At 42.2% G+C, this 15593-nt stretch overlaps 1 protein-coding gene across 5 annotated transcripts in view; it reads left to right on the top strand.

The window, feature by feature from the left end:
• supt20 (SPT20 homolog, SAGA complex component) overlaps nt 1–15593 on the top strand; it is a 51371-nt gene that overhangs the window by 16174 nt on the left and 19604 nt on the right. For all 5 annotated transcript variants that reach the window (XM_084319659.1, XM_084319661.1, XM_084319660.1 and 2 more), the window contains exons 11-17: nt 2384–2440; nt 4841–4915; nt 6884–7053; nt 7723–7755; nt 9878–9989; nt 13281–13386; nt 14549–14704. In XM_084319659.1, coding sequence (XP_084175785.1) covers nt 2384–2440; nt 4841–4915; nt 6884–7053; nt 7723–7755; nt 9878–9989; nt 13281–13386; nt 14549–14704 — 709 coding nt within the window. The remainder of the gene's footprint in view (nt 1–2383; nt 2441–4840; nt 4916–6883; nt 7054–7722; nt 7756–9877; nt 9990–13280; nt 13387–14548; nt 14705–15593) is intronic.

Genomic DNA, 15593 nt, shown 5'->3' with positions numbered 1-15593 from the left:
ATATAACGGAATTCGTTAGCTCATAAAAATGTGATTATAACAGACTGCTGTTTATTATTGTCGGGCGACTGCCCACAGACACCTATTTGATTTAAAGTCGGCAGCAGCATGGAGTCTCGGGACTTATTTTATTTGGAATATAATGGCTTTATACGCAAAAGTAGCCTAGTTTTAAGTAAAAATATTATAAATCTACATGCCTTGATGATGTCATTCTTTTGTTTTGTTGTCATTCTTTTGCTTATCAATTGTTTTTAAAGTGGAAATGAAGCAGTGAGCAATGTGATCCTAGTTTGTTTGTTGTGTACCTTGTGTAAGACAGGGTTCTATAATCAAATGTGAAATCTATCTTATTTGTCTGAAAAATCAAATATAATATCCCTGTTTTCAACATGGGCGCCGCCATTTTGTTGCTGACGTCATGGGGGTTGTTTGGTGTACACTGCTGGTTAGCTGCCTATAGTGAATGGGTCAGTAAGTAAATAAAATGTTGCCTACAAAACAACGGGACCGCGGTGGTTCTGTTTGTATTGCTCCTGGCTGTTCAAACTAATTTTACCATGTGAGAGAGAGGAAAGTTGGTTAATTTCCACAAACTACCAGTGAAAAAAACAGTGTTGTTGGCATGTTGGCTCAGGCTGGCTGCACTCAGGCGGCGTGATCAGCCTGTTGGACAGGGAATGAAGATCCCCAGAGAACACTTCATTGCCTCGGATTATGTTGTTGGGGGTGGAAGGTTTGTCCAGAAGACCACTAATCAGCTGAAGCCTGATGCGGTTCCCTCGGTCTTCGACAGACAGACCGGCGTTAGCTCTCGGGAGCGATGGCTAGCTAGTTGGCACCAGCCGGGGACCGGCGTTAGCTCTCGGGAGCGATGGCTAGCTAGTTGGCACCAGCCGGGGACCGGCGTTAGCTCTCGGGAGCGATGGCTAGCTAGTTGGCACCAGCCGGGGACCGGCGTTAGCAACCGGGAGCGTCGCGGAGCATTCAGCCTGCTGGCTACCTAGATCCACTTCAACCAGCCGAGCGTCGGGAGCTCCAGCAGCTTGTCGATGTGCTAATAGCCTGGAGCCAGCTACCGTTAGCTTGCCGAGGCTCCAGCACACCGACAAGCTGTGTAGCCAGCTACCGTTAGCTTGCAGAGGCTATTAGCACACCGACAAGCTGTGTAGCCAGCAGGCTGAATGCTCCGCGACGCTGGTTGAAGTGGATCTAGGTAGCCAGCAGGCTGAATGCTCCGCGACGCTCCCGGTTGCTAACGCCGGTCCCCGGCTGGTGCCAACTAGCTAGCCATCGCTCCCGAGAGCTAACGCCGGTCCCCGGCTGGTGCCAACTAGCTAGCCATCGCTCCCGAGAGCTAACGCCGGTCTGTCTGTCGTAGACCGAGGGAACCGCATCAGGCTTCAGCTGATTAGTGGTCTTCTGGACAAACCTTCCACCCCCAACAACATAATCCGAGGCAATGAAGTGTTCTCTGGGGATCTTCATTCCCTGTCCAACAGGCTGATCACGCCGCCTGAGTGCAGCCAGCCTGAGCCAACATGCCAACAACACTGTTTTTTTCACTGGTAGTTTGTGGAAATTAACCAACTTTCCTCTCTCTCACATGGTAAAATTTGTTTGAACAGCCAGGAGCAATACAAACAGAACCACCGCGGTCCCGTTGTTTTGTAGGCAACATTTTATTTACTTACTGACCCATTCACTATAGGCAGCTAACCAGCAGTGTACACCAAACAACCCCCATGACGTCAGCAACAAAATGGCCGCGCCCATAATGATAAATGCTTCAGAAATGCACACAACAAATCGTTTTTTCTTAGAAACTGCTTATTTTTATAACGTGATTTCTTCTGTGGCTTATCTAAATACTAATGTGATGCTATGAATATGTATTTATCGCACTGCTTCATTTCCACTTTAAGCTCAATAAACTCTGACCGGAATTTCTCTCATTTGACCGGTAGATTGAAATCTACCGGACACTGAGGCCGGCAACAATTTTTTCTAACGGAAACCCTGACACACACACACACACACGCTTAGACAGCCATATACATGCAATGGAAAAGGACAGGCTTGCAGCGAAAACTCATCGGTGGACCTTTTTAACTAATTGTTTAATGTTTAATCTAGTTGGAATTAAAAGAAACTGTTGAATGAACGAATCCGCGTTCTCTTGGGAGAGCTTGTCAGTGGTTTGCATTAGTTATTCATTTCCAAATAATAATTATTCTATATAATTTCAGTCACTTTAACTTGACTAAGAATTGATTTGTTCCCTGTTTTCATATTAGGGGTCATGACCCCAAGCTTGACAAGTGTGAATGAACGTTCTCTTTCTCTCTCCCCCCACTCTTTTCTTGTCTGTTTCCATACGCAGTGTGTCGACATGTGGAGACAGAGTAACTGCCAACTCAGCGTACCCAAAGAAATTGACGTGAGTCACCCCTCCCTCTTTACAATAATACCATTCAATAAGATTCACTCTCTCACTGTGTACATAACATAACAGATACAGTATACAGCTGACTCCTATAGATGTGTCAGTGACATCCCATAGACTTCCATTCATTCCCTAACTCCTTACCCTAACCTTAACTCAATCAGCGCCAGACCCGAGGATAGTCGGGTTATCTCGCCATGCGTTGATCGCCAGGACCCCCGAAAACCCGAGTATAGTCGGGTTTTCATTGTTATTTCTTTTATTCGATATTTTTATTAATTTCTCTCACACGGACCTCGGGGTTACCATAGGGAATCACTCTGAGATCGCTAGAGTGCAATACCGGCCGCATCCAGGTAGGTGGCAGTATTGCCCACCCTTCTAAACCTTTTTTTCACACACAGTGTGTTACATTCGAATGTCTCCGGGCACAATTTTCTTGGTCAGGCGAGTCTAGCGGTTCACTTGATGGCATTGAAACGCGTCCAATGCCCCCGATGCATGTGTTGTGGTGGATTATGTTGGCGACACGATGGACACCAATACTGGAAATCGCGATCAGACAATTAGAATATTCTTTTTGGGGTACCTCCTAGTGAAGGTAAGGACTATATGACATCAATCCTGCTTTGATCCAACCATGATTTCACATTGATCGTTGCTACCATGTAGGGCTGGGCGATATGACGATATTATATAAATATCGGGTACAGTTCATTAACGATACACTTTTTAAACGTATCGTGGATATCGTGATGTTTTGCCCAAGAGGCTTGTGTTGCGTCAATCTGGTCCACACGTTGACACTTTTGAACAGCGCCGCCCCACACACACTACTGCATCAAAAGTTACTACTTATGATAACAAAGGCATTCATTTTGTGGCATTGACGTTATATAGTTACACTTTCAATAACATCAGCGTATTTACATAGCAACGACCGAGGTCGACCTAGATATAGCAAGCATTAGCCGTTCATATCTCAGCCCGTGCTGACTCCGTTGTGCCCATTCTGCGGTCTGTTAATAACGTTTTCAATCAGACAGATGTATGGAAATGCTTTTATTATAACATCTGTTACAGTAAAATCATTATGCCTCCAGTCGTTTAGTCATTCTGCAGAGCTAAAAGGTAAAAGTCGGCCGCGGCGAGCTACCGCTGCCATTGTTGTTTTCATTGAGCTCTCCAATAGCGGAAGTAAAAAATTAATACGCGCTTGCCGATTGGTGCTAAGAACAGCAGGGCGGGTGCAAGCGATGTGACGTAATTGGCAGACGCGACTGTCAATCAAACTGATTCTGTTTGCCGACTGAATGAATATAAACGTTATTAACAGATTGCAGCATAGGTACAATACAGTACAGCTCAATACAACAACAGTCAACAGTGGACTGGAGGATGCAGACCAGAGAAAGACTTTCGTCTTGTTTACATCAGGGTCCCCCATTTTCAATTCATCATATTTCGTATCTAAATCATATAATATCTCATTGCTAAATATATGCAATATATAATCTAATAATCCAATAATCTAAATCGAATATATAATATAAAAATGCTAAATGCATGGGTATTTTATTTTGTCTTTAATGTTAGCTTGCAAACTCAAATACTGTCTTGGTAAGCCTCATAATGAATTGTTTGGGGGAAAAAAAGAAAAACATCGTGATGCGTATCGTGTATCGCCGAAAGGTCAGAAAATATCGTGATATCATATTTAGGCCATATCGCCCAGCCCTACTACCATGTGTAACGTACTCCAGAACGTATGCCGTTGGTGACGATCAAAGCATCAAAAAACTACCCCCCCCCCCCTTTCATGCATTAATGATGAAACATAATACCTATTATATACATTTGATTTGGAAATAGTAGCGTGTCCAGGCGAGCAACGCCAATGCTTTTAGTAAAATTCACGTATTCCTCCATAGCGCCGTTTTATGGAATTAGCCAGGATCAATCTGAAACTATACTTATATTCACCACGGTATAACACGCGAACATATACATGAACAAATTTATTCTTTTTCACATATTGAACGATGGATAGTTGATGTCAAATGAGCCATAGTATTGTATTTATAGCTATAATATAGAATATAGATATAGCCCTGCAAACACCGCCACACAGCCCTATCTCTTAGAGTCGTGGCGCAGTAGGAACTAAGATGCTCTAGGCCTCTGGCACTGAATGAGTTAATGGATAACTTTGTTATTTTGGACCCTAGAACCTAGTTATCCTTTAACCCTAACGACTATAATGCCTAACCCTAACCCCTAACCCTAATGTCCTCACAGCGACAAGAAATCTTGTTTTCATCACTTGTGGGGACATGCGGGCACACACACACACACACCATCATCAACTGTGTTTTTCCTGTGTGGGTGCACTAGGTGGAGAAGTACGCTGTGGTGGAGAAGTCACTGCAGCTGGAGGACTCTCAGCCCACTGTAATCTGGCCTGCCGAGGTAACACTGCTAGTCCACTGTAATCTGTTGAGGTAACACTGCTAGTCCACTGTAATCTGCCGAGGTAACACTGCTAGTCCACTGTAATCTGTTGAGGTAACACTGCTAGTCCACTGTAATCTGTTGAGGTAACACTGCTAGTCCACTGTAATCTGTTGAGGTAACACTGCTAGTCCACTGTAATCTGTTGAGGTAACACTGCTAGTCCACTGTAATCTGCCGAGGTAACACTGCTAGTCCACTGTAATCTGTTGAGGTAACACTGCTAGTCCACTGTAATCTGTTGAGGTAACACTGCTAGTCCACTGTAATCTGTTGAGGTAACACTGCTAGTCCACTGTAATCTGGCCTGCGGAGGTAACACTGCTAGTCCACTGTAATCTGTTGAGGTAACACTGCTAGTCCACTGTAATCTGGCCTGCGGAGGTAACACTGCTAGTCCACTGTAATCTGCTGAGGTAACACTGCTAGTCCACTGTAATCTGTTGAGGTAACACTGCTAGTCCACTGTAATCTGGCCTGCGGAGGTAACACTGCTAGTCCACTGTAATCTGGCCTGCGGAGGTAACACTGCTAGTCCACTGTAATCTGTTGAGGTAACACTGCTAGTCCACTGTAATCTGGCCTGCGGAGGTAACACTGCTAGTCCACTGTAATCTGTTGAGGTAACACTGCTAGTCCACTGTAATCTGGCCTGCTGAGGTAACACTGCTAGTCCACTGTAATCTGTTGAGGTAACACTGCTAGTCCACTGTAATCTGTTGAGGTAACACTGCTAGTCCACTGTAATCTGTTGAGGTAACACTGCTAGTCCACTGTAATCTGGCCTGCTGAGGTAACACTGCTAGCCCACTGTAATCTGTTGAGGTAACACTGCTAGTCCACTGTAATCTGTTGAGGTAACACTGCTAGTCCACTGTAATCTGTTGAGGTAACACTGCTAGTCCACTGTAATCTGGCCTGCGGAGGTAACACTGCTAGTCCACTGTAATCTGTTGAGGTAACACTGCTAGTCCACTGTAATCTGGCCTGCGGAGGTAACACTGCTAGTCCACTGTAATCTGTTGAGGTAACACTGCTAGTCCACTGTAATCTGTTGAGGTAACACTGCTAGTCCACTGTAATCTGGCCTGCTGAGGTAACACTGCTAGTCCACAGGCAGCAGCTGCACCAGCATGAACACACTGGTTTAAGAGACATATAGGGCGACAGCTCAAGCCCGAGTGTATTTCCTGCCAGATATTAATCCTTTGTCGTGTGGCAGTGAAAGAGTTAACCTTCTGTATTGTCGCAGTGAAAGGGTTAATGAGCAAACATTGCAACAGTAAATGAACGTGAGCCCATTTAGAATGTTTGTGAAAAGGTGTTTAAAAATCAAAGATAACTCACAGTGTTGCCATGCAACAATAGGGAACTCGTGGAAAGTTGATATTTATGATGACCTGCGCTATGCGTGAGCATAACCAATCATACTGCTCTCTGCGTTTCATGATGTGCTTAAACAAAAAATCATTCCCGTTTATAAACGGTGAGCAAATTAGACAAGCATGAAAAGAAGCTCTTCCAGTGTATCCATAGCCTCAGACACACCTTTATCATTCACAATTAATATTGTAGCTACAGAAAATATGGAACAGAGGTCAAAATTGCACGTCTGTTTTTCTGAAAAGCATAACACTGTTATGTATATTGTTTACATTAATTGATATGAATGCCGATTCGGTTAGAGATATTTCAGGTACAATACAAATTGTACTTGGATATAAAAGGGATTCTCAGAGAACTAATGCTGTAAATTATACAAGGAACCCTCTAACCTGGTGCATTATTAAAAATGTGAATGCTTACATTCAGAATTGACCACAAAGCAGTTACATGGATGTACTTTTTTATTTAACATGACCAACACACTACAGCAGTCAATGCAATATAGCATATAACATAATGTATCACCACTTGTTTCCACAGGAGGTAATAGACGACTACACGTTTGAGTGTGAGGTGGGAGGCCAGGCCCGGAAGACCAAGGTGTCCATCTTCCAGTCAATGGGAGACCCACTGGTCTATGGCAAGATCTACTGTGCCAAAGAATCAAAATCAGACGAGGACGGCTCTGACTTGAAGCTCATACACCCACCGTAAGGACACTGTGTGTGTGTGTGTGTGTCCTCCTATCCTTTTGGGGACCAAATGCCCCCACCTGTGAGGAAAACGTAATTGGTCAGACCCCACAAGGGGCTGTGGTTGAGGTTTGGGTTAGGCATGCAGTGGTAATGGCTATGGTGGTTATGGTTAAGGGGGTTCGAGAATGAATGTAAGTCAATTGATGATCCCCACAATGATTGAAAATGTGTGTGTTAGCTACACACATTTCTGTGCATGTCTGGCTATCATTATAGTGGTGATATCTGGCTGTCATTACAGTGGTGATATCTGGCTGTCATTACAGTGGTGATATCGGACTGTCATTACAGTGGTAATGTCTGGCTGTCATTACAGTGGTGATGTCTGGCTGTCATTACAGTGGTGATGTCTGGCTGTCATTACAGTGGTGATGTCTGGCTGTCATTACAGTGGTGATGTCTGGCTGTCATTACAGTGGTGATGTCTGGCTGTCATTACAGTGGTGATATCTGGCTGTCATTTGATTACAGTGGTAATATCTGGCTGTCATTACAGTGGTAATATCTGGCTGTCATTACAGTGGTAATGTCTGGCTGTCATTACAGTGGTGATGGCGTTCATCATTTGTGATTCAATCTAAAACGTAATTCTTTGTTGTGTCTTTTCACCCGTCCCATTCATAGGTTCCTCATAGGTTCAAAGATAGACGCAGAGCGGTAAGTGTCTTTGTTGCTAGTTCAGTGAAACAGAAATGGATTTACAGAAATACCAAACAATGCTGTATTGGAAGGTGAATATGTATTGTGGGAGAGTACAGTATGTATCAGGGTGTCCGCGGGACCTTAAAAAGTCTTAAAAGGTCTTAAATTCAACTATCAACTATTAAGGCCTTAATTTGTCTTAAAATGCCTTAAATCCGACTTTCGGAGGTCTTAAAAACATGCCATGTCATCTTATGTTTCATTGTGAAATCTGGGGGGAAACTATTAACGGGAGATATTAAGTCAGGCTTTTTTTTTTCTTTCACGCAAACGGTACGCAGTGGGGCGGAACCAATTTATGGTCCTTAATGTGTGTCGCCGTCGGGAGCTATTTCAGAACACCGGAGCATAGGTAACACGTTATTCAAGCCGTAGCGATAACGCTGACGTTTAGTTTAGTTTAATTGATTTGTATTTATTTGCACTCGTTAATTTAACATGGGAAAGTGCAAATGTAATGAGAACTGGGTCGAAAACCCTCTGTTTGCACCGTGGTTGGACTCCGAGTGAAAGACATGTACGAGGCCCGCTGCAAACTCTTCAAAAAGGATTTTAAACTGGGAACGATGGGAATAAAAGCAGTCGAGTCACATGCACAGCGCTAAGCATGTTACCTCTACAAAAACCCGCCTGCAGACAACTTCAATATCAAATTTATTTTCGACGCCGACACCGTACACATCAACTGCTCAGGGACAGGTAGGTCTACCACCAATTACATCTGCACCTGTCCGGGTAACGTTTGGCTCCACGCCAACCCTTGAAGCTGAGGTACTGTGGGTTCTAAATACGGTCGCAAAGCATCAGTCCTACAATGGAAATGAGGGACTAGGAGAGGTGTTTCAAGCGATGTTCCCTGACTCTGTTAGGATCTATGGGTAACAGTACTGTATATTTGCATATCATGTATGTCACAAATGTAATGGTAATATATACCTGTATGTCATGTATATCCCTATGCCATAAATGTCATGTATGTTGTGCATGTCATAAATGTCACTATGAATTGAAAATGGGGGACCCTGATGTAAACAAGACAAACGTCTTTCTCTGGTCTGCATCCCCTTATTATTGTGTGTATTGAGCTGTACTGTATTGTACCCATTCTGAAATCTGTTAAATAAAGTATTCATTCAACCAAACTACAAAAACAAAACAACTGGATGAATGAAAACTTTATTTAACAGATTGCAGAATGTGTACAATACAGTACAGCTCAATACACACAATAATAAGGGGATGCAGACCAGAGAAAGACGTTTGTCTTGTTTACATCAGGGTCCCCCATTTTCAATTCATATTGACATACACAACATAGAATAGATAGAATAGAAATACTTTTATTATCCCGTGGGAAATTTGACACTGCAAATCGCTCAACATTTAAACATTTAGACAGGACAGGTCACGAATTAGAATAATAACACAAATCAATCAAGTTGCCTAGGATAAGGTAGAGTAAAATAGAATAAAAATGAAATAAAATATACAGAAATAAATACAGTAAAAACATACATGACATCATGACATTTATGGCATAGGGACATACATGACATACAGGTATATACTGTAGTACTGTTACATTTGTGACATATACGATATGCAAATAATATACAGTACTGTTACCCAGAGATCATAACAGAAAATATTATATATATATGATGGGGATGAGACTGTACATTAGGAGGAGGGGGGGGGGGGGGGGGGGGGGTTGGACATTTACAGTGGCCAGTTTCGAATTGCAGCCTCCCGTAGGTGCTCTTTAAGAGCGGTTTTGAATGTGGGCAGGGGTAAAGTGGGTTTTAGGAGTGAGGTTAAGCAGTAGTCTGACCAGTTTGTTTTGTGATTTTTGTAATCTTGTTTTTAGTGCCTTTGAGGTGCTTTGGTACCATGAGGTGCAGGCATAGTCGTAGTACCCTTGAATGAGTGTACTGAGAGTACCCATGATTTTTGCCATTTTGTTATCGTGAAATTGGTATTAAATTTAATTCTGAGTGGCATTAAAAAGTCTTAAAAAGCCTTAAATCTGACTGGGCTAAACCTGCAGATACCCTGATGTATGTTGCTTTGTTTCCAGGTTTCTTAGCCAGTATAAAGGAGTATATGAGAAGGATGTCAAGTGCCAGGTGAAGATGTCTCATAACTCAGGCACCTCGGCACAGCCAGCCTCCCCCAGCAAAGAGACTGAGGTCAGTACTGCCCCGGGTCGGACATTTAGAACAATATGCAGGGAAGGTTTTGCCCCGGCGACTCATTCCCAGGGGAATTTTGTCTTAAGCTTTAATTTCATTTTCAGTGCTTCAACACACAATGCATACTTTTCTAATATGTTCTATAAGTGGATATAGATTCAGCATTAGAGCTGTGCCCAAGCCTGTTTTTGGGATTCGAACATTTGCCAGGGTTTTTCGAACGGAAGTTCGAACCATTGTTTTTAATCATGCAAAAAAATTGCTCTTAAATACTTTTTCTGGTTCAGTACTGTCGAGTCTTAGCGCACATTTACACATATAACGTAGCGCATTTGCGCACATTGCTGCGATTATTAAGAGTACTGACTACGTACTGGTAGAAACAACATCTTTGTTGACCGACGGCTCCTGCTATCTTAACTCATTCAGCGCCGGAGCTTAATCCACGAGATGGCGCTAGTGCGCCACCGCTGTAAGTCAATGGGGGACTACGAGATTTGAAAGTGCTTAAAATATATCTTAAATTATAGCTATGGGTCTAATACACCCGTCGATTATCAGTGAGTTGCTTCCAGTCAACATGTACAAAACGAATTGTTTTTTCATCAGTACATTTCCGTTTGATAGCCTTTTGAATATGAGTATAGTTTGGGTGCTTCTGAGTAATTCCAGAGAAAGACGCGATAATAGCGTTTTAGTAATTTTTCGCCTGATTATCGAATCTTCCTGCAATCAACGCTAGATCATCATTATTATCCTTCCTCGTGCAAGCATGCAATGTGGTTTGCCCTTTTGCGAGCTCAGACCCATTCCCAACGATAACATCAGGCTGGATGGATGAAAATGAATGGATATCGCTAATAAAATAAATAACGATTAAAACCTGACTATACTCGTGATGGCGAGTTAACCCGACTATCATCGTGACTGGCGCTGAATGAGTTAACACGCTAAAGGGCTTGTAAAGTTAGCAAGCTAAAGGGCTGTGCATAACATAACTTACCTGTGTAACGTTAAGTAACTTGTGTTCCGCTGGGAAAGCATCAGTATCATTGCATACACTTGGTTTAATCCAAACGTCCATTCAGAAACGTTGTTATGAAATAAGACTGGTGAGTGTGAGTCACTAAACTATTTTTTCTATGATTGATTCATTTCCTGATATGACGGTGACCCGTCCTCATCTCACTAGACTGTGTTGTTGTGACCTGTGTTCATGCGTGACTTTCGAATTATTGTAAACACAACATAGTACTGTGATATTCTGATATATATCACATTCTGATATATATTTTTTGTGTAAAAGAAATTAAAACGAAAAAAAAAAAAGCGGAGGTTCGAACCCATTAATTAAGATTCAAACGCCAACGTAATGAACGAAGGTCAGAAGGTTCGAACATTTGGGCTCAGCCCTATTCAGAACATCTCATTTTACTATGCTAAAGTGTTGCTGTTGGGATATTGTTGTGTGGCAGATAATTGACTGAATACAAATAGCCGATAAGAGCAATTACTAGGAGAATTTTGTGGGCGTTTCTTGCAGTGTTACTGAAAACATTTGATTCATGGGAGACATTTTGCTCTTTGCCCCCTGTAGAACTCCCACACATGTGCTGCTTATCTCAATCGATGAGATCCAAAGATGTATTACTTATTTTATTACAATTTTATTATTAATCTCTGCTAGCTTCTGTCACTTAAGAAATGATATCCTATCTCTAGAATATTAAAATAATCAGACATTAATGAATGATGATAATGTATTTCACCTGGTGCTCTCAGCTAACAGTTGGCTTTACCTTCATCATCTGTAATCTCTGTTTGTGCAGGAAATGATTATTTTTAGCATTAGTGACAGGGTGGAAAGATGGGTAACAATTGGATGTTACTGTTTTAATGTTTAGACTGTAGAAATAGACCTCCTGCACAATGTCTTCTAACTTGCAACATGTCAGTCAGGGCTGCTGCATATATCTCACTGTGAATTGTGTGATTGCGATTGTAGGAGATTGATTGATTGAAACCTTTATTTATACTCCACCTCATTTACAGAACTGCTGAGTGTACAACAAGATAAAACAACAAACCAATGTGCAGTGCAATCAGTTAAAAACAGTTACAACATGAATCATTTAGAAATGAAATCAGACAGAAATCAGATAAATTAAATAATTTAGCATAATCATAACTATTGTTTTAGGTGTAGGTCATTACCTAGATCCACACCAGTCGGTATGTAGCTAGATATCTGTGCAGGAGCGGTCAGGGAGATAGTTAGATCTCTGTGCAGGAGCGGTCAGGGAGATAGTTAGATCTCTGTGCAGGAGCGGTCAGGGAGATAGTTAGATCTCTGTGCAGGAGCGGTCAGGGAGATAGTTAGATCTCTGTGCAGGAGCGGTCAGGGATATAGTTAGATCTCTGGGCAGGAGAGGTCAGGGAGATAGTTAGATCTCTGTGCAGGAGCGGTCAGGGAGATAGTTAGATGCTATTTGGTCACAGATGCCGTGCGCAAATATGTAACTGCAATTTTACTTGTCTGACAATAACCATCATTACAAAATGTCATGGTGGCAGCAGCCCTAGTTTCCTAAGACCTCGGTCTCCTCCCAAAGTTCATTGGAACGCTGTAAGCAAATGAAATGAGTGCAAGTAAGAAGACGGCGTGCAGGAGTTCTCTCTCCACCAGTGTTGCACGTTGACATGTTCTCCTACACTCTATCAGTCAGCATTTTGTATTTAGTATTTATTGGTTTAAAAGACAGTGCATATTAAGGAACATTTGACTGTAAATAGGCCTATGCCTAGTAACCCTATGAGACGAGGCGAGAGCCTTTCAAGTGAACCCTTTCACTACCACACTACAGAGGGTTAACCTTCTGTATTGTCGCAGTGAAAGGGTTAACCTTCTGTCGTGTGGCAGTGAAAGGGTTAACCTGCTGCCATGTGGCAGTGAAAGGGTTAACATTCTGTACTGTCGCAGTGAAAGGGTTAACCTGCTGTCGTGTGGTAGTGAAAGGGTTAACCTTCTGTACTGTGGTAGTGAAATGGTTAACCTGCTGTCATGTGGCTGTGAAAGGGTTAACCTTCTGTATTGTCGCAGTGAAAGGGTTAACCTTCTGTTTGTCGCAGTGAAAGGGTTAACCTTCTGTCGTGTGGCAGTGAAAGGGTTAACATTCTGTATTGTCGCAGTGAAAGGGTTAACCCGTTGGTAGTGTCGTGTGGCAGTGAAAGGGTTAACATTCTGTATTGTCGCAGTGAAAGGGTTAACGTGTGCATGTTTCTGTGCAGAGCGATGGCTTCTCGGCGCTGGTCCAGACGTCTGTGTTGGGGAAAGGAGTCAAGCACCGGCCTCCTCCCATCAAGCTGCCTTCTGGATCAGCCAGCAGCTCCTCAGGTAATGGGGATGCCTAGCCCCACCTCTCTGTCTGAATATATTGCTTTGTGTGTGTGTAGTAGGGCTGACCCCTATTAGACCAATTGCATGCTTTTGCAGAGGACAAGAAGCCTTCCGTCGACTCCTTCAGACATTAACACTTTGAGTGCCACGCCGGGTTTTCCTTTTTACCCCCTTGATGCCACCATCCACTTCAATGTTAACGTTAATATCGCCTAATCTATGTTTTAAATTATGGCTATGTGTCTAATCTCCCTGTCGCTTATCAAAGACTATTTTCCAGTCAGTGCTGTCAAGGCAGATTGGTTTTTTATCGCTTCATTTCCGTTTCAGAGCATTTAGAAAAGCACCCGTTTTGAGATAAAAAAACAGTTCATTCTGGACCATTCTATGAAAATCGTCTTTTACTGGAATATTCCACAACGTTGATATTCGTCTGCCTATTTATGAATCGTTTTCAAATAAACGCTAGATGATCAATATTATACGCGCACGCAAGCACATTCGGGCCGCGCACGGATAATCGCCGCGTTGATTTCCTCTTGGACTTTTACAGTGAAACCGAAAGAGCCCATTTCACAAAACAGCTTATAACTTCATCAAAATTAGTCTGATTATCCTAACACTGATAACATAGATTCCTTACCTGACATCAGATGGTATCCAACTGGTATATTCCAATTCCTGATCACCATTCGAAAAAATCGATAAGTGTATGGATCCAACGTGATACAGTAGTACTAAAAAAAATCTGAGAACCCTCTTGAGTGGCTTTCAACCACATATTAATAAACCCGAGATATCTCGTGTGTGGCAGTTAAAGTGTTAAGCACCCCCACAGTCCAAATGGAATGATAAAAAAAAAATTATACTTTTATTTTTTCAATATATGTTTTTTTCATAGTTGACTAATAGTCGACTATCGGCAAATTTCGGCCAATCATAGTCGACTATCCAAATCCTTAGTCGGGGACAGCCCTAGTGTGTAGCATACAAGCCAACGTGGACTTCTGAGGAAAATTAAGGGTGTTTTTTCAGAATAAAAGCTTAATATAAGGGAGAAATCCAGGAAAACTGCAATGTTGGCACGTGTGGTGTTGATTCCTGACCAATAAAATGTCTGACTCCTCTCTCTCTCTCTCTCTCTCTCTCCCTTCTCCAGGTAATCTGTACATTTCCCAGAACACCAGCGGCCTACTCAAATGTTCCACGCCCCCTCCAGTCAAGACCCAGTCTCTGAGCAGGAAGCACTCTCTGGAGCTCGGCCAGCTGGGCCTGCTGTCCCCAGCTGCCCTCTCCCCCATGGGCTCCACACAGAGTGAGTGCCCACAAGCTTGATCGCTGGTTGATTGACCGCATTCATTGCGAAATTCAGTCACATTCTTGTGGATTCTGGATTCTGTAATGCAAGCCATTATAGTATGGAAAGTATTTAATGATGTATTGTCAAAGTTAATGCTTTAACTTTGGAGATTAATTTAAATTATTTAAAGCATTAAAATAAATTAATCTAGATTAATCTATGGAGTGAAAAATCTTCAATCTTAGCGCCGCGGATATAAGAAAGAGGTCTAGCTGAGTCAATGTTGATGGTTTTGTTGAACATTTGTATTTCACAGGAGAGAAACTGTATTCAAAGAAAGCTATTATAATAGTCTTTGAATCTAAATATACTTTCTTTGTGTTGATTTTACATTAATTCCATGATTTTACTCAAGTAAATATCTGTTACAAGCTTCAGTCTTAAGTAGAAAAATGCTATTTTTTATCTAGATCAATCTATATTAATTACAGAAATTTGTGAGATTAATTAGTTAATTCTTTTTAATCTATTGACGGCACTAATTTATTATTTTAGAGTGGGAATGTTTGTGTGTGTGTGGTTAAGTATGACTCTGTCAAGTAGATCAGACAAACTCACCATGGACTAAATTAACCAACATTTGACTGGTGGCTGATGTTAACAACCCCCCCAGATCTAAATTCTACTTTAACACATTCGGGGCCAACCACGTATATACGTAGTAAGGTTGTTTTGGCTTTTCCATTGTAATATCCTACTCAATGTCACCCTGCGGCACTGCAGTTTTACCCTACTCTTGGAATTCGGAAAAGTGCATTACCGGCCAGATCCTCGTAGGGGCGCTGTCTCGAAAATGCAGTGTTCCCTGTTACAGACCGGTGTTTTTTTTTTTTTTTTGTATGAA

This window comes from Notolepis coatsorum (genome assembly GCF_963971535.1).
Source record: "Notolepis coatsorum genome assembly, chromosome: 8".
NCBI classification, from domain to species: Eukaryota; Metazoa; Chordata; class Actinopteri; order Aulopiformes; family Paralepididae; genus Notolepis; species Notolepis coatsorum.
The sequence above is the reverse complement of the archived record's forward strand: the minus strand, read 5'-3'. Positions and strand labels throughout refer to the sequence as shown.